This window comes from Eutrigla gurnardus, assembly GCF_963514095.1.
Source record: "Eutrigla gurnardus genome assembly, chromosome: 8".
Lineage (NCBI taxonomy): Eukaryota > Metazoa > Chordata > Actinopteri > Perciformes > Triglidae > Eutrigla > Eutrigla gurnardus.
In genome coordinates this window covers 19322561-19340815 of record NC_139922.1, presented here as the reverse complement: position 1 = coordinate 19340815, position 18255 = coordinate 19322561, and the positions used below count along the sequence as shown (strand labels likewise).

Genomic DNA, 18255 nt, shown 5'->3' with positions numbered 1-18255 from the left:
CACTGTTTCATTTCAGTTTATTCATTTAAGCCGTCCGATCACAAAGGTGTATTTGTACATTCATTCTCGTTATGAACAGTGTAAAACCTTCTGGACATGCACGTCTTTATGCGAGTGTACAGTATGTTATATTTGATTAGGGCTCTATTTACAATCCGATAAAACTGTTAAACATGATACAAATATAACATGCAATAATACATATGTGAACAAAATTCAAAAACGCACTTTTCCCCACAATGCATCACTTAGATGTCACCCATCATTGGCCAGCAATGTCCCACATTCAAAACGTTAACCTTTTTCTCATATAGCCTACATAGGCCACTCTATGTAGTTGATCCTTTATTATTAATCCAACAAACGTTTCAAGTAAGTCCAACTATTGCAAGTGTTCTCTCCCACGTCAGAAAGTCCTTCAGTAATCCACTGGGGGAGACGATTCTGTCTACATAACTTACCAATCATATCTTGGAATCCACTGAAATATTAAAAAGGACTTTTTACATAAAACCTTTTCCAACATGCAATATTACTTTGCAGCCTTGACAGAGTGTGCAAAAGAACTTCATAATGCTGCACCAAACCAAAATACAAAAGGGCATTTAAAAAATATTGAATTAGAAAAAAACAGCGCTAAAAACAAAAAATAACACGCGCACACACACACAGACACACACACACACGGTGAGTCTTAAGGTTTTGGATGCAACCTTTTTCACCTGAGATTAGATTTCTTTGTAAAAGAGCAGAAGTTGAATGAGACCAAGTGGCACTTTGAAAGGCTTAAAGCACTGAATAATGCTGACATGAAAGTTATAGTGTGACAGAGAAACACATTCCCACAGACATATATAGATAGACATATGTTTAGGTTATCGTTTCAAGGTTTTGATACTGGTGCTTATTCAGTGCTTGAGTTTTGGGGGCGAAACTTAAAAAAAAAAAAAAATGTTAGTACCCCACTTTGCTGACAGTAATCACATATTTTAACACAAATCTAGCTGGTTTTTAACAGTAAAAAAGAAGTAATATTTCATCAAATGACAACAACCTCACCAACATTCAATAAGGACACAGTTATGTCTGTACTTTAGAGTATTGATGTTGGAAACCCAGCCCGACATAGCATATATATTTTGACTCAAAAGATGATTGTTTAAGTGGTCTTTGTCATATTGTAGTGTAGGCAACCACAAAAAGGAAAAGTAGTGCCTTGCGAGTTGGCCTTTTCATCAAGTTCAGATGAGGTTGACAGTTTAGTAATGAGAGCATTTACAGACTGTCATTGACAGATCAGCAGTACCAGAGTCAGTGTTGAGGACAGATTGTAACACATGCATGACCAGCCACTGACTGTAATCTACAGAGAAACTAAAAGGGTTTGGTTTCTGGTCTACTATATAGGATATTACTATTTCTACTAAGAACAGATGCTAAATTTGCTAAGCTTTCAATAAATGTCTGTTAAGTCACTATTACTGAATGAGGTAACAAAATGCTGATTGAGCCCACTGATGAAAGCCCTTGCATTTATGAACTGGACGTCTGTGGCAACATTCCTGGGGGGAAAACAATGTAATCACAGGCAGCAGTGCACGGTGACGTGTTTCCCATCACCCAGCAACGGTCCGCCACAGAGGGTAGGCGGAGCTACTTCAACCCTTGTGTGTGAAGTGGCCTACTTTTTCCACCTGGTCTCTGCTGGTGTTGTGAGTAAACTGTTACTATGGAAGAACAAACAAATAAAAGAGTGATGACTACAGGTGATAAAAAAACAAAAACAAACCAGTGACATCACACCGTTTGGATCTCTGGGAAGCGGGATCCAAAAACACACCTGCACTTATAGCCATATGTGCCGCTAAAGAGAATGAAACAGAGATCCTTGAGATTTTAACTTCAAGCATTCTATTATTATTATTACTTAAATATGGTCTAAACGACCAGTGCAGAAAACGATGTTCTAATGTAGTGGAGTGGCCAGATCTTACTGTATAGAACAGTACAGTATGACGCCGGCAAACACTGGTGCAAACCGAAAAATGATGAGCCAAAACAACATGTAGCTATCAGTCAGTAACCGATTCTTCACACAAACCGTCATTTTTACTTGATACTTGCAGACACAGAAGTCAACACAACCCCCCCACCCCAAATGTCACCACTCATTTAAATAATTTAGTATCAATTGTTCCCACTTCCTCTGCAATGGCAATAAAAAAAGCATGTTATGATATTAACACAAAACCACAACTGGTGCCATTAAAAAAAAAAAAAGACTAACAGCAAAAACAATGTGCAAGTCTGCATGGAAGCCTCCACTCGTCTCTACGGAGCGGAGATAAAAGGCAAGTCTGTTGTATTTCCTGATAGGGTGTTTTGTTTTTTGTAATCCGAGTGACAATTTAAATTGGTAAAGCAATATCTGAGAGAGAGAGCATGTCATAAGCATGTCATGTACAGTGCAACTATAAAGCATCCCAATATTCTTCATGTTGAGATCCTCATTCTCTGTGCCTTAGACGGACTAAATAAAACTGAACATCAGACACATACATAACTATCAGTGATTATGCGGTGATACTCTACGGTGCTGCTTTGCTTTATAATTGTAGCGCTTCAGTCGAACATCTTGTAACAAAGCAAGGAGTGTCTCATCTTCACACAGTTAGAGTTACTGCTGTGTGTGCAAGGCAACGGAGTGTGAACGGTTTCAAACGAGCATTAATTGGCCCCCCCTTCATCTATGGCTTTCTTGACATAGACACACACAGACTGGAAATGGTCCTGGCATTGATTCTGGGCTGTTGTGTTAATGTGGCACTGTAACCACTCGACTCCGACGGCGCTCCACAGATTTATTCTTCTGTCGGAAAACATGAATAATTGTCTTTTTGCACTGAGCACGGAAGCTGCTGATAAAGGATTCTTGTCCTCCTCCCCACTCAGCTTCCTCAGTGTAGTTATAGAGTATATGCAACGTCTACATCTCAAAGTCAAGGCTTGACTTTGTGGAGAAAGAATTTCCAAACTCAATTCAGCAGGATATATTAGAATGCACGATGTATGACACGACCACTGTAAAATCATCCATCGCCATTTCCGACGGGGCTTTTTTTTCCCCTCATACGGAGAGTACAAAATATCACATCATGTGATCCCAAACTTTTCCTTCCTCCAGTATGTTTACTCAGCATTGCTGCCATTTCTTAAGAACCACTAATAAAGGAATAATGGCGAGGATCAAATCCATACCCGCTGCATCGTTAATGCAGTTAATATTGTTAATATTCATCCATTTCAGAATATCTTGCTGTTGTATCACTGCGATGTGTGCACCATATGCACCGCTACTCCTGCAGTTTCTCCGAGAAACATTTAATCAGTGAATCAGAGGTGCATCACATGCTCACGCTGTGGTGCAGCGACCAACAACCACGTCTAATTTTCAGCTTAGTTTGCAGCGACACAGCCTGTATGAGTTATATCCATCTACCCTGGAACTAAATCGGACTGTTTATCCGTAAGTCTGTCTCAGTGGCGACCCACAGGGAAGTGTATTCGTGCATGTGTGTGTCTGTCAGCACCAGGGTTCACGCTGGGCTCTGCCTCGGGCCAGACTGTCTGCCCTCTGCCAAGCGCTATTCATCAGGGCGAGGGCCTCACCGCAACGCTTCTGCACGGACGGATCCAACGTTTCTCTGTGGGGAAGGTCAACCTGTGTGTAGTGAGGACATACATAAGCATTCAGCCAGGTGGATAGCCAGTCTCTCTGGAATGCTAATACAATCGGAACAGCAAATATTGCAATATTACTGAGTTTTTTTTGGTTTGTTTCGCCTTAATCCACTGATCACAGTTCATCTTCCCACCTGGAAAACAGCCTTCCATGTGTTGTCCAACGCCTCCAGCAGTCGATCTCTCTCCTCACAGCCACTGAAGTACAACACCCAGGGAGGAAGGAACTGGGTCCGATCTGTCGCAAACTCCTACACAGCGGGAAAAGGAAGGCTTAAAATACAATTAAACTAATTTCTTCTTGCTCTCTGTGCCTGTAGTTAACGCAAACTGTGTGACATATACACAGGAACGCATACAGTAATGAGTTAAAAGTCTAATATAATGAGGAGTTCAACAGCTGACCACTCACAATGACGCAGTACTCCCTGTCGGCCTCCAGGCTGACAGAAATGACATCACAGATGTCGGCGCTGCCCAGTGAACGGAAGAAGCTCGTCTGACAGTCCTGATGGCAAGTTAGCAGCTTCCTGTCCGTCAACACCAGGCAGCATGGGATACATGGCGTGGGGGCCACACCTTGAGGGATGACCTGCAGGTAAGGGGGCTGTCATTTAATTATTCCTTGCACATATAAACGGGGGTTTACATCCATTGATATTTAACATAAGAGGAATTCTATGAGCTAAAACCTGGATGCCTCTTGCTCACTATGAAGCCTGTTCAGCTGGTACAGTGTATCCCTACAGGTAAGGTTGGGCCGGTGTAATCACTTTCAAACCGGTTTGATATTAAATTTGGTGTACTGATGAACAGTCAGACTAGGTGGCACCCGCTATAAAATATTAATGCAATATTAAAACATGTAAAAAGTATTTGGTAACACATGGTACATGTCCTTACCCCTTTGGAGACGGACTGGCAGAGCAGCAACATCCATTCGGCCATGTCCTGCTCATTGTTAGCGCTGAGCTCCACTGGAGGCCGTTCTGTCAGGATGACTTGGAAGGCGTGGGGACGCTCTGTGCTGTTTGAGCGACGGCAGCCTCCACAGTGCTCTCCTCTGTTGGGCACAAAGAGCACGGAAATGCATTGGTGAATCCACTTTCTTTCCAGGATCCTGGTATTCTACATGCCATCATTAATGTTATTAATAACACCAGTGCTTTTCCTGCTGTGACGAGTCAAAAGGTGCGCTGTGAAAATGGGACTCCCAGCCAGCTGAAGATTACCTGATAGTGACCGACAGCAGAGGTGTCACATCCGTTCTTTCTGCATACAGGTACAGAATCCCCTTGCTGCAAGAAAATAGGACTATTTATACATCTATATCTATTTATACATTTCCATTATCAGAAAATAAATTAAATATATACAATTATATTGTAGTATTTTTTTTCTGTGTGTATCGTCATTAAGAAAAGGAATTTACACCCTCTATGGAGTCTGAGGACATTCTCCCCCGGAAGAAGATTTTACAGTTAAATGCATCGATTGTTTGCACTTTGACAGTAACATTAAGAGGCTAAATGTATGATAAATGATGTACAGGATATGTAGCCCTTAACAGTATATAAAGCATTTATATTCTACGCTTTATGGAATGCATTGATCTGTAATGATGAAAGTGTCAGTCACACAACCATTTCAGAAGATAATTGTTTGGTTGGGTTTCGAAGGGAAACCTTCTTAGCCTTACTATAGATAAAGGCAAGACTGTTGCCAAAAAGCACACAGCCTCCATTCTTCATTTTATATTACACATTGTGTTCATCTGGACAGATTGTCAGGAAATATGCTGGACATGATCCATCTAAAATGTCATGAATATAACCATTGGAAGTGACACAAACGCGTATCATTTGTGAAGGAAAGAGCCTTTCTCACCTTCTTAATGCAATATGGGAAAGTTAATATCAGATATAAAAGAAATGTTGTATGGAGTCCAGCCAGTATATGTCAAGGAACATATTGATACCAGCCTAAAGGAGGTGTGTACGATCTGCTCATACCTGAGGACGAGGTAGCAGCTTTTCCACAGCTCTTTGCCCAGGTAGGTGCTTCCAGCTCGGTACTGCAGCATCCCCTCCTTGGTGCTGGAAGTTCGTCCAGAGATTGGCGGGCCGTCCTGGGGTGACAAGGCCATGTCCATAGGATCCTCCCAGTGGACCAGTGAATACAGTTGGATAGAAACGTCACATAACTGGAGAAACAGTAAAGTATTAGTTTACCAGGACAATGAAATGCTGTGCACTGCCGCTTACTTTCTCAGAGTCGCTCTGAGAAGTTTCCTACATCACTTTGAAGCTAAGACTTCCTGCTAGAAATGCTTAGGTTACGAGCTCGCTGAGAGTTTTCTCCAATGTATGTGAATACAGACCCAGACCTCTAATAAAGAGCTAATAGTGTACATGTGAACATTGACATGTCTATACCTCACAGTGGGATTCCTGGGAGACGAACTTAGTGAGAGCCAGTTTTTCCATGGTAGCATCAGTCAGCACAGAGGGGTAAGGAGGCTCACGACAACCCTTCACCATGGCTGACTTTAGAGCAGACAAGAACCACCTGTAAGTGAAAAAGGATGGATTGGATGAGGTTAGAGGAGAGACATCCCCGTAGTGATGTGTCCTGTATAAGACCATAAGATATACACACGAGTAGTGGTGGGCATGCTGGCTCTCTCACTGGGACAGTTCCACATAGTTACCAAGTAACATGAGGCAGAGATATACGGGTGTACTCACTCAGTCAGAGAGGCATCAGCTGTGTCCAACAGGAATTTCCTTCGTCTGTTAGTGCAAACCACCAGCACTGTCTGTTGATCAAGGCCCACCTCAAAGAAAATAGGATTACACATAATATATCAGACACAAAACTGTTACTGTCTGTGGGCACCCGGAGCTTTGCAACTCAACTTTAATAATGAGCAGATACAGGAAATTATTTGTACTAAGATTTGAGGTATCTTGGGGAATACTCCGGGAAAAAAATCCTGCGTCCACTTGGCGTTTGGTTTGAGCAAACATTAAGACCGTAAGAAGACAACAGGTTTTTAGAAAACGTGTATGTAAAATAAAAAAAATTGCAAATCCTGTTGTGCAGGACACTCACTGAAAGGTAGTCCAGCTCATTATAAGAAACAGCATCTTCTACTGTGTAGGGCTTCTCTGCTGCACCTGTGGAGGGGGAAAAAAAGTACATATAAGACATGCAGTGAGCACATGTCAATGTAAAGCTTTTTCTGCCTACAGAATAAAACGTATTTAAATGTATTCCCCACTTCCTGAATCAGATCCTAGTTGTAGATCTTATGGGAACTTCAAAATGGTAGAAACCCAGATCTGCAGGCATGTTTTTAATAATAATTTAAATGATTGTATTCCGTAAATGTAAGGAAATTCAGAGATAAATGCCTGTTTCCCATGTTTAAAATATACACCAATACCATTATCAGTATTCCCCAGTATTCCTCAGTTTTTAAGCACTTACCCTTCCGAAGCAGATAGATGTAACAGTCAGTCAACAGCAAGTAAAGGGGCTGCAGGTCGCCCTCCATATGGCCTGTACTCATTCTCGCCATCTGACAACACAAAGATAAATCCAGTGTCAGCATCTTCATATTCATCCATCAGAAAACTGTTCTGTTAACTAGAGATGGCTTCTGGCAACACCATAGCACACTGTAACGCAGTGTTGCTACATAACAGACTATACAGGCTGTTATTTAATGGGCCGAGTCCATCCTTAGTTCTAAGTTTTCATGATTGATTACAAATCAGTGCACTCTTTATTCACTTGATACTTGAAAATGATTAAGCTTATGACGATGATATTTTTGGGGGTTGTTTGCGTGTGAAAAAGTGTTGATTTTGTTGATTTTTTGTTGATCTTTAACAGCTCATACCAGACAGATGTATTACTACAGCCCAAGTAAAAGTAGTTAAAGGAAATTGGCAAACTGAGCCTTGAAACACTTCCACTGAGCAACAGTCTCCAAACCACTGCTTCCATGTCAAAACAAGTACGAGTTACACAATACCAATGGCTTAAGACAAAAAAACGACACATTTGAGGACAGGCCTGGTAAAAGACCGTTACACATTCTCTCCAAAGAATGGAATTCTTTCAAAATAAAAAAAAATAAAAACTCAGGGCTTCACCTTGAAAAGCTGCTCCTCATTCTCTCTGAAAACATGAATCATGAGTAGAAGCAGGTGATTGTTGTCCACCCTGAAATGTGAACAATAAAGAAGATTAGACACACTTAAAAACAACATTACAAAAACAAGCCCACTGAATTTGTAGAAAGTCTTTACTTAAACTCTGCGGGATGAGAACATTCTTCCTCAGCAAACGGATCCTTGTTGGTTTCCTCTCCTTCTTCTGCGTCTTCCTCCCCGGTCTTCATCTCGGGCTCCTGTCCTGCTGCCGCTTTTGCCTCTCCTTCATCTTCAAGGCCACCTGAAAGAGTCTGTGACTGGCTATGCTCTGTAGCATCATCGTGGCCACCACCCGTGGGAGTAGAGTCTGGACTGTTGGGGGTAAAGCAGCATAAGTCTGTAGGCGAAGGAGAGGCCTGCAGGAAGTCGTGGCTTGTGGCCTGCAGGGAGTAACATCGCTCCCCTGAGGCTGGGTCAGGAGGCTCACCCTCCGAATCCTCTCGAAAGGGCTGCTGTACAGGCAGCTCTGGACCACGATCACTGCCTTTGCTGATTTTCTCCTCCCCCTCCTCTCCATGCTCCAACGCCTCCCCCATATCCAGAGCCCCATTGAGCCGGTCCATGACATCACGGAGGGGTTGACCCACGGTGTCCATGGAGGTGTCCGTCATCTCCGGGAGCCGTAGGCCTTCCAATCCGTCCTCGTCTCCTTCCTCCACGACCACCTCTGATCCCACCCTGCTTCTCCTCAACTCGGCGTCCAGCTGTATCACGGTGCCGTTTAATGAATCCACATCCTCCGAGGCCAGGAGGCTGGTGTCCATTTCCATGTGCTCAGAGGAGACAGAGTTATGGATGCTGCAGATGGAATCTGTGGAGCCCCTCCCTCGTCGCTTCTTGGCCGGTTTCCTTCGTCTGGCCATCCTGGAAGACCAGAGAGGTTCTAATACGAATAAAAACAGAACAAGCCAGAGACCTAAACTGTAGCTACTGTACCTGATGACCTCCAGCTCACTGCTGGCGTTCTCCGTGTCATCTCCAGTGGTAGCGGTGTGGTAGCAGCTGGCCAAATGAACAGGCGTGACGTCGGCGGAGGTGTTGGGGGTGTTAGTGTCCGAGTCCTCGTTGAAGGGGTTGTGTCTGAACGTGGGGCTGTGTGGAGCAAAGTAAGGTGCTACCTTCACCTTGATGGTGCCAGTAGAAAGGACCACTGTGTCGCTGATGACCGTCTGGGGATCAGAGCCACTGGACCGTGGACAGCTGGCCTGGTCGGTCAGGTCACCCTCTACACAAGAGTTAACACCAAGAGTTAAAGTATGTATACATTAACGTGCACACACACACATTGATAAGAAATGCACTGTTTTTGTGACACTGTCTCCCACGTAAGAAACGTTTTAACAATGGAAAGTAATTTAGAGTAGAGTTGATCTATTCATACATTTTTTTATTTATTTATGTTTTCATCACCATTGGAAAGCTGAACCAACGAGACAATTTCACATAAACTTTGCATTTCTTCCAGAGCGCACAAACGTTAAGAGCTGCAGAGTCCTTTGTAGTTCTTTGGCAGGGTCAGAGAGGCACAAAACACGTTGCGGCAGACATCGAGTAGGTACACAGACAGCAGCGTTCTTTGCAGCACAGGCCTAGGTCAAGCAATTGTATTAATAACATAATTTGTAGGAATCAGCACATTGGATGGCTCATGAGTGGACGGTCTAAGCTACGGCTTTGACCAAATCACTCTGAACACATTACAAACTGCTTTCATTAACAGTTATGTATTCATCAGATGCTGTAGTAATACAATGGAATTTTCACTCTCTAGCTTAGCCTAAACCAGTGCCACATGTCACACAGGAAGAGAAGACATTACGGGAAAAAAAAGTTCCACCAGACAAACAGATAACAGTGTAATGTAGACAGACTGGACGAGGTGAGTACCAGGCAGCACACCAGGCATTTATCTGGTAAATAATAAGGCAGAGTTAGCAGCGGGATCATTCCCAAGATGAGAAACACATGCAGAACATGACTCATAATAGTGCAGTATACCCACCCAACACTGAATTGAATTAAGCCATTAGCTTCTTCTTTAATGTACATCAAATCCAGTTAGGCAGTGAGCAAAGGCATATGCCTGCCACGTATCGTTTTATTATTGGCTGGAAATGTGCCGCACAACTTTACACCAAAACCCACATCCCTTCCAGCTGATTCACACCCTAAAATAGAAGCATGTTTACCCATTTCCCTTTCGATCATGTGTCCTAACTTCAGCAGTCTTTTGCTGTACTTTACATATTAACATGTCTAATTACTGACTCGAGAACAGAGCATGCATTAAGCACAAACATGGTGGAATGGCCATGCCAGATAGGGGGGGGGTGAAAGGGCAGAAAGATGGGTTGACCAACGTCCCACCTTCCCAGTCTGCACTTGGCAATGACTGCAACACGGGGAAGATGTCACCGAAATCATAATCTAAAAAAAGGAAGGATAATGATCAGTATTAGAGAACGATGGAGAGGAGAGAGGAGATTGAGACAATGGAAGAGAAAACAGAAAAATAACATAACATATGGTATATGAATGATGTAACAGAATCAATGGGGATGAACAGACAAAGTGGGAACTAAAACTAAAACAGGGGAACTGACTCAGTTCTTTGTGGAAACTGTGATGAAGAAAGCATTCAGTGAGCGTTGCAATTACCCAAATGGAATCATTCCGTAATCATGAGCCTCTGCACGCCAAGTGATGCATTTTATAAAATGCATGGTATTTTGCAATGCTTTGGTATCTATTGTCAAGAGTCAAGGCTTCAACTTCTGCTCCAACATGCCATTAGCTGGACATCACTGTATCAGTTGTGCCAGATAATATATGTGTGTGTGTGTGTGTGTGTGTGTGTGTGTGTGTGTGTGTGTGTGTGTGTGTGTGTGTGTGTGTGTGTGTGTGTGTGTGTGTGTGTGTGTGTCAAAATAAAAGCTGCCATTCAGGAATGTAACACCATTATTAGTCCATAAAGTGTCCAGATGAATAGCACACAGAGACACTGCAGCACATAAAACTGACACTAGATATATGATGGGGATAATTAAAAGTTGAGCAATACTGACTGGACAAGCGATTAAGAATTAAAAGCCAGTATTGATCCAAATGATTATGATTAAAGTTTGGCCAACTCTTATCAAATTAAACAATCACTGTTGATTAAGTGAAGCAAAGGATAAAAATAAAATTAGGAGTTTACTAGAGATGTTCCAAGCCGATCCCGTGGATCCGCATCAAGGCTAATCCAGGCATATCTTGATGGATCAGTCCCAGCTAAGATAGAAGGGATCAAATTCCAATCCTTTCTTGACTGAACTCTACTGTGTTTTGGCTCATGGTGCAACATGCTGCTTTCCTTTACCACAGCTGGCTCTACAGTGCATTCTGCTGCATATGCAAGTGAAAATTAAATTGTCAAGGTGAAGCCTTATATGATGATTGGCACCTAGGATGACAAACTACTAAGATTTGTCAACCTTCGATTGTTAAAAAACAGCTTTCTCTCCCCCCAATTACTAGCAAAGAGCAGTGTAGAAAACATTCCGCTAGCAGCTTCTCATTAAGCTATCATCAGATACCCAACATTAAATAACTCGGATTGCCATCTGGGGCTGCACGGTGGTGTAGTGGGTAGCACTGTCGGGTTAGTTTCCCGAGTCGGAGTTTGCATGTTCTCCCCTTGGGTTCTCTCCGGGTTCTCTCCGTGTTCTCCGGCTTCCTCCCACAGTCCAAAGACATGCAGGATGGGGATAGGTTCATTGATGACTCTAAATTGCCCGTAGGTGTGAATGTGAGAGTGAATGGTTGTCTGTCTCTACATGTCGGCCCTGTGATAGACTGGCGTCCTGTCCAGGGTGACCTGCCTTTGCCCAATGTCAGCTGGGATCGGCTCCAGCCCCCCACGACCCTGAATACAGGATAAGCGGTAGACGATGGATGGATTGCCATCTTACTGCTTACCTTCGCTGGAGGGGGCTATGGCACTGTCATCCCACTCCAGGTTGGTGGAGGTGAAGGAGTGCAGAGACAAGCTGTCGGAACTGGGCAGCCGTTCCTCAAAGTCCAGCAGGTTCTGGGGTTTGTAGTATTCTGGCATGTAGGGAGCCACGTCCAGGTAGGGCACATCCTGAATCAGCGGGACCCAACAGAAACGTTACATATGCTGCTAACATTTACGAGCAGCATTTCTATTGATGTTACTATAAAATATATGCGAACCAGCTCCAGATCGAAGCGAATGAATTCCAGGCCGGACACCAACGTGAGGAAGAGAGTGAGGTGATCATGGCTGCAGACCAGAGCGTTCCTGGCAGAAAAGAAAACCAGTTAGCCTCATGAGACTGACAGACAATTACTTACCAACATCAGGGTACCTGGATGACTTACTTGAAATAATACTTCTGCAGTAATCCTTGGTTCTCCTGGAAGAGGCGAAGATAGCTCTCTAAAGAGCTCTCGCTCAACGCCAGGTACAACCATGCACGGCCTAGACAGAAAGGAGAAGAGTTCTTTTCTAGACATTTAACCCCATGACTGATTATTTACCCCCAACTATGTGCTGTAAATGCGTGTTTGAGTGGTTGAGGGAGATGTCTCACTTCGACCAAGGTTGGTTGCTATGTGCTGAAGCTCATCTATCTGACGGACAGCCTCTCTCCTGGTGAAGTGAAGGACCAGGACCCAGTAGCCTGAGGAGATGTCCTGCAGGCTGTAATGTAGAAAACAATCAATAGTATCAGATGCATGAGGGCAAATGGGGGGGGGGGGGGGGGGGGGGGTAAGGGGAGTAGCATGATGACACAAGAACTACATTTTCACAAAAATGTAACAGAAATATACTGTGAAGTATCCACATGATCAATTATGTGTAACGTGGGTCAAAAAGCTGTCAAAACTGTGAGAGATAATCTGGAGGGGACATGGTGTGGTACATGCAGGATATATAAGAATAATGAGAAATAAAAACAAATTAGATAATTTGCTCTATGCACCGTTCCTCTTTCTGGTTTACTTGCAGTTAGTCTCTTACCCATACAGCAGAGCATGGTCGAGGTGTTCACAGAGGCGCTGAAGGACCCGGTCGTGATTTCGGATAGCTGGAGTCTCATCTTCACAGGCCGCAAAGTAACTCTGCAACTGTAGAGAGAGAGAGAGAGACTTAGTTTCTCTCATGGTTTGTTTTGCTTGGAAGAGGAATCCTACAATGCACCATACAGTCAAATCAGTCAAGGAATTTAGAGCCCAACAGTGGAATGCTGCTGACCTAAATCCAGCTAAGTATGTGATTTACTGCTGTTTCCAGTACAGCCAAAAACCAGACTGTATAACGAACAGTTAGTTAGCTAGGACTGAAGATTCTAAGTGCCTGCAAATGTCTGTGGACTGAAGAGATTAAAGCCAGTCATAGGATACAGTAAAGGATATGCAACCAAATATAATTTGTGCCCTCAAACTGGGGGACTGCTGCTATAGTTCATATTGTTCATCTGATGTGTGACACTTTTCACCTCAGTCATTGGCATGTCAAATACAATGTGTTGGTGCAAAGAGCAAAAGCAACAAAGCACTGCGCCTATCTTATTCGATATAAATAATTTACAAGGATTCAACATCTCTACTGGCATACACAGAGCACAGTGTTAGAGGCAGACAGCTCTACTGAGAAGTATGTGGTTCATGCAGATGATCTTTCGTGTTTTTCATTATAGTTCACCACCCAGCAGTGACATGACTATGTTTGCACGAGGAAAACACTGTACACTTTGTTGGAAGCTTGAGGCAAACCATTTCATAAGCACTTTCGTGGACCTTATGCAGTTTCTATAATGAAAGATATAAACTGGGTTAGTCGACTAAAACATATTTGACAACTGTGGATTTATGGGGCTTGCCTTGTTGCGTTTAAACACTGATGGACTAGTAATGAGAAATGACTGAAACAGAGACCCATACAGAATACAAAAACTTAAATGCACAGTTTTAGAAAGTGAATGCACAAACATGCAGGAAGAAGAGGAATATTAAAATGCACCAGACATAATTGTACAAACAAAATCTAAAATATGTCACAAGGAAATTAGGAAAAAAACAACCCTTATCATATAAATGTATGTGTCCTGATATAGTTGCAGGTGTGTTTACAGCACATGCCGCAGTGAGCAAACACATGGGCTTCATGCCACTACTGGTAACCGTGGTCAAAATAAGAAGCTACAACAAGAAAACATGACAACCATGAAACATAAAGGTGAACTAACAAGAATAGTCTATACGTTATTTGATTACATTAATAAGGGAAAGGCATTCCCGTGGGAGCCAGCTGGTTTCCCACCGACTTGAAAGTCGCCCTCCTCGCCGGACAAAAGATGACCTAACGTTAGCGACTGTAATTCATTCAAAAACACCTCAATTGTGTGACAGTATGTCAATGTGTTGGCCGACCGCACAGCGCTTACCTTCTTGACGGACAGGGAGATGTTTTCCAATATGCGATCCTGTACTTTCAGTTGGTCCATCACTGCTCTGTTGTCAGCTTACAGCCGCCTGTCAGCTGACTCCCAAAGCAGAGCGCTTGTTTTGCTAAAGCTAACGCCGCCTGCCTTTAGCTAGCTAACTTAACATTATCTTGCCCTCCAATGATGTAGGCGGTAAAACTGACGATACGGCGTTGACTGCCTAATGTACACGTTTAATTCAAACGCAACGCGAGTGTACGAACCACCATGTTAATGCCAAGCAAGAGGCGCAATAAGTCAACCGCTGCCAACGGATCCGGTTAGCTTCTTCGCGTTAGCAGGAGCCACTTGACTTTTTTTTTTTTTTTTTTTTTAACGCCAGACTGAGGGTGGGGGTGGCTAGCAAGTTTTAGACGCCAACCATGGATAACTTTTAGCAGCAGTAGTGGTTACCGTACTCTCCGTTTCATCCCTGTGGTTAGAGATTGTGAACAACTTTAAGTTACCCTTTCGCATAGTTTCCTATATGAATGAATTAGCTTATGTCAAAGTCACGGATGCTAGGGTTACTTTTGGTCCGAGTCAGTGTATTACGTCATCACTAGCCCCCATATCGCGTGGGAGGACTGTAGGGACAATTAAAAGTTGTTTGTGCTCGACTTTGTTCGAAAACACGAAACATTATAAAATATGACTTTATTATAAATTATCAAAAGAAAATCTTCAATTAGGCGCGTGTGCAAGAATGACTGCATACAGCTAGGCGAGTCATGTGAGAAGAAGCACCATTTATAGAAGTAGGACTTTCCATTGACATTGGAATGGGAAAAGGATAACGACAATTGACCAACCGGTCTGCCGACGAAGACGACTAGACCCACTTCGCGCATGCGCAAGCGGGTGTCGTCTACAACCGTCAGAGCCAATAGAATCCGCTTCTTCTTCTTCTTTATGGGTTTTTTTTTTGGCGGTTGGCAACCAGCGTTAAGGTGCATTAGCGCCACCTACTATGTTGGAGTGTGGACCAGAGTTATCTACCCATTAATCTACTAAATTCTTCCCATCAATCCTGTTTGTCTCAAATATTTAAATAGTTTTCCTACCCCAGCTTCAAATACATTTTCCAAACTAAATTCTTCTATTCCTATTTCCCTTTTTAATGTTTCCCGTTCTTGTGAATATTTTTGACAATGCATAATGACATGTTTAACTGACTGTTCTAATCCTATACAGCTCTCACATAAACATGTAGGATGTTTCTTTTTTAAATGCAATGTTTTATTAAGTCTTGAATGTCCTACCCTCAATCTTGTTCAAATATTTTCTTCTTTGGTGCTCCTTTTAGCTTTTTTCTTTATGTTCACTTCTCGCTGTATTGAATAAAGATGTCGTCCTGTAACATGTTTCCCATTTGCGTTGCCATTCTTTAATGGTGTTTTTCTTAATTATATCTCTTGCTTCTGCTTTGCTAAATTAAATGTTCCTTATGTTATGCCAATAGAATCCAGTTCTAGTCACCGCCTTTGTTGTTCCAAAATGATCAATCAGACTGGAGTTGCTCTCAAAGTACGCCGGGAGATGTAGAAAGCGCTTTTTTGTTTACAAAAATTTAGTTTTTTTAGTTTTAAGGGTCACAGTAAGTTACTTTCAGATTCAAATAGCATATTAATATATTGACATTATCTTTAGCTAACTAGCTCTAGCATATTAATAAGTCTTCAGTAAAAGCATGTCGTAGATATGGGCGGTTCACTTTTTACAAAACAGCTGCACGTTTAAATTAACTTATTTTTAAACCGGAGTCTGGCGTGAATGCTTACCATACCAACGTTGTTGGAGGACAAATACATCACTACAACCGAGACTAAATCCGTCAGCTGCAGCGGGTAGCATCATTTAGTCAAATACAATCCATTAGGTCCAGGAGACAAATTAATTGGGAACATTAATGGGAAAATCACAGTACAATTTATGTCACAGAAAAGACAAGAATTTCTTAAATTAGTGGAATGTCAGTGTTTTATTGTTGCCTCCAACTTTTTTTTTTGGAAACATCAAAAACAAATTAACAGTTGGCATTTTCAGTGCATGAAGCGACCACAAACATCCTGATTGGGAAAAGTGGATCAAATATTAAAATGGATTTCGCTCATGTTCCAAGGCAAGTGCTCTACTTTGGATATCATTTTATCAAATGTAAAGCAACTTTATACAAACACCGACTGACTGCAGGGCATTTACAGGTCTTTGAGTGATTTCAGAGTACAAAAACAACAAAAAAAAACCTTAACCACGGTATTACAGCCACCCCTTTTGGCCTCCTGCCCGATTAGCTGAGTAACACAATAACCGAACAGAAACTGTATTTTTAGGACTGCAGTCCAAGTCCCTGCATGAAGATTCAAGCCATCAAGACATTCAATTTCAACTCTTCACACAAGTTTAACTCTATAATCGTGTTATCTCTCCCCCCGTTGTCTCTCTGAATTAGTCCGACTTCTCCTTCTCTTTCATGTGCAGGAAGACTATGCTGAAGACAAAGAGTCCTGCCATCATGGAGAAGACGCTGGCGTAGTATGGGAAGGCTGAGGGGATGAAGCGCTCGTACTGAGTGTGCTGCAGGGGACGGACTGATACCTGCGATGATGAAACAAAACAGCAGTTAAGCCACCATACATCAGAGCAGAGTTAAATACATTATAAGTAAGAGGTACATTTAAAAAGTCCTATACAAATAAATGTATTATTATTAACTACAAATGATTCAAACTCTAGTTTTTCTGTCCATTTGCATTTGCCACTTTCCATGCATGGCCGTTCAAGCAACCGTATCAGTATTTGGAATTGGGTGCACCCAAGTGAGGAGACCCTCTGATTAACTTGCCTGAGTGGAGGAGTAGAGATGTGTGTATCCCAGTCGGTTGTAGTCGACCTTGAACTGGAAAACTCCGTACACATCAGGCAGCTTGAACTGGACGCTGTATTTACCTCCTGGAAGGAAGACAACACAGCATCAAGAGTATGTACAGTTTGTGACCACACAGGTGCATACAGCTCACAGCTAAAAATCACAAGGGTGGAAGGCATACAGAGTGTAAGCATGAATTAACTAGCACAGTACATGTTCTACATCCACAGCAACGTACCATTTTTCTTGAGATAAGTCCTGACGAAGGGGTCGATCCTCACAAACTCAAGCTGAATATCATCTCCGTCAAAGGGAACCCAGCGGCCCTCGGACAACATCTCAATGACAACACTGTACTCCTGCGTGGGAAAGTTTTACACTGATTGAGATACAGACATAAAAATACACAGCCTTTTCATTAATGCTGTGACAAAACTTATTCATCATGACTGGTCACATAAGTCATGGACATTTAAAAACGCACCACAAGGTCGGTGATTGTGTATGCTGCAGGGGGTGTGAGCTCTCCAACGGGATGATGGGTAACAGCTCCCACTCTGAGGACTCCGGCCTCCTTGAACACCCAGCTAGAAAGCGCCTGAGCCAGCTCCATGTTCCCATTTCGCTCATGCCTAACAAAGACCATAACAGGAAGAGGAGTGCTTCAAACACAGGAGATTTATAACTGGACAATACACCCAAATCCTCCATACGAACTATAACTGGACTATTGCATGTTGAACAGTCGTTATTCGTCGTTATTGTCTTACACATAACATGATTGCTACACAGGTACACTGCTTTTACTATAAATTAGCTTGATTGGTTAAAAAAAGTAAAGTACCTGCATCGTTTATGTGGATATCCAATCAGTGTTAATGGTGCATGTAGTTTATTGAATCAATTAATTCCTCAGTGCATGCTATGT

General features: G+C 42.6%; 2 protein-coding genes across 3 annotated transcripts in view; both read right to left on the bottom strand.

Moving 5' to 3' along the window:
- On the bottom strand, positions 1–15046 carry plekhm2 (pleckstrin homology domain containing, family M (with RUN domain) member 2). Of its 2 annotated transcripts, XM_084016292.1 has the most exons (21): positions 14420–15046; positions 12994–13100; positions 12563–12672; positions 12351–12450; positions 12183–12270; positions 11925–12090; positions 10332–10391; positions 8901–9189; positions 8061–8828; positions 7905–7974; positions 7234–7324; positions 6856–6920; positions 6489–6577; positions 6177–6309; positions 5754–5944; positions 4974–5039; positions 4645–4804; positions 4154–4333; positions 3876–3992; positions 3591–3721; positions 1–1727 (listed from the first exon to the last, which is right to left on the bottom strand). In XM_084016292.1, exons 1-21 carry the CDS (start codon positions 14477–14479, stop codon positions 1682–1684), a joined length of 3087 nt encoding a protein of 1028 aa, XP_083872418.1. In that variant the 5' UTR covers positions 14480–15046; the 3' UTR covers positions 1–1681. The 2 variants fall into 2 exon arrangements, with proteins under 2 accessions (XP_083872418.1, XP_083872419.1); XM_084016293.1 differs by lacking the exon at positions 10332–10391.
- Positions 15047–16422: 1376 nt separating this feature from the next.
- ddost (dolichyl-diphosphooligosaccharide--protein glycosyltransferase subunit (non-catalytic)) overlaps positions 16423–18255 on the bottom strand; it is a 4997-nt gene continuing 3164 nt past the window's right edge. The window contains exons 8-11 of the mRNA XM_084015207.1: positions 17812–17959; positions 17566–17686; positions 17304–17410; positions 16423–17056 (exon numbers count right to left, since the gene is read on the bottom strand). Of these exons, the coding sequence (XP_083871333.1) occupies positions 16907–17056; positions 17304–17410; positions 17566–17686; positions 17812–17959 (526 nt within the window). The 3' untranslated portion in view covers positions 16423–16906. The remainder of the gene's footprint in view (positions 17057–17303; positions 17411–17565; positions 17687–17811; positions 17960–18255) is intronic.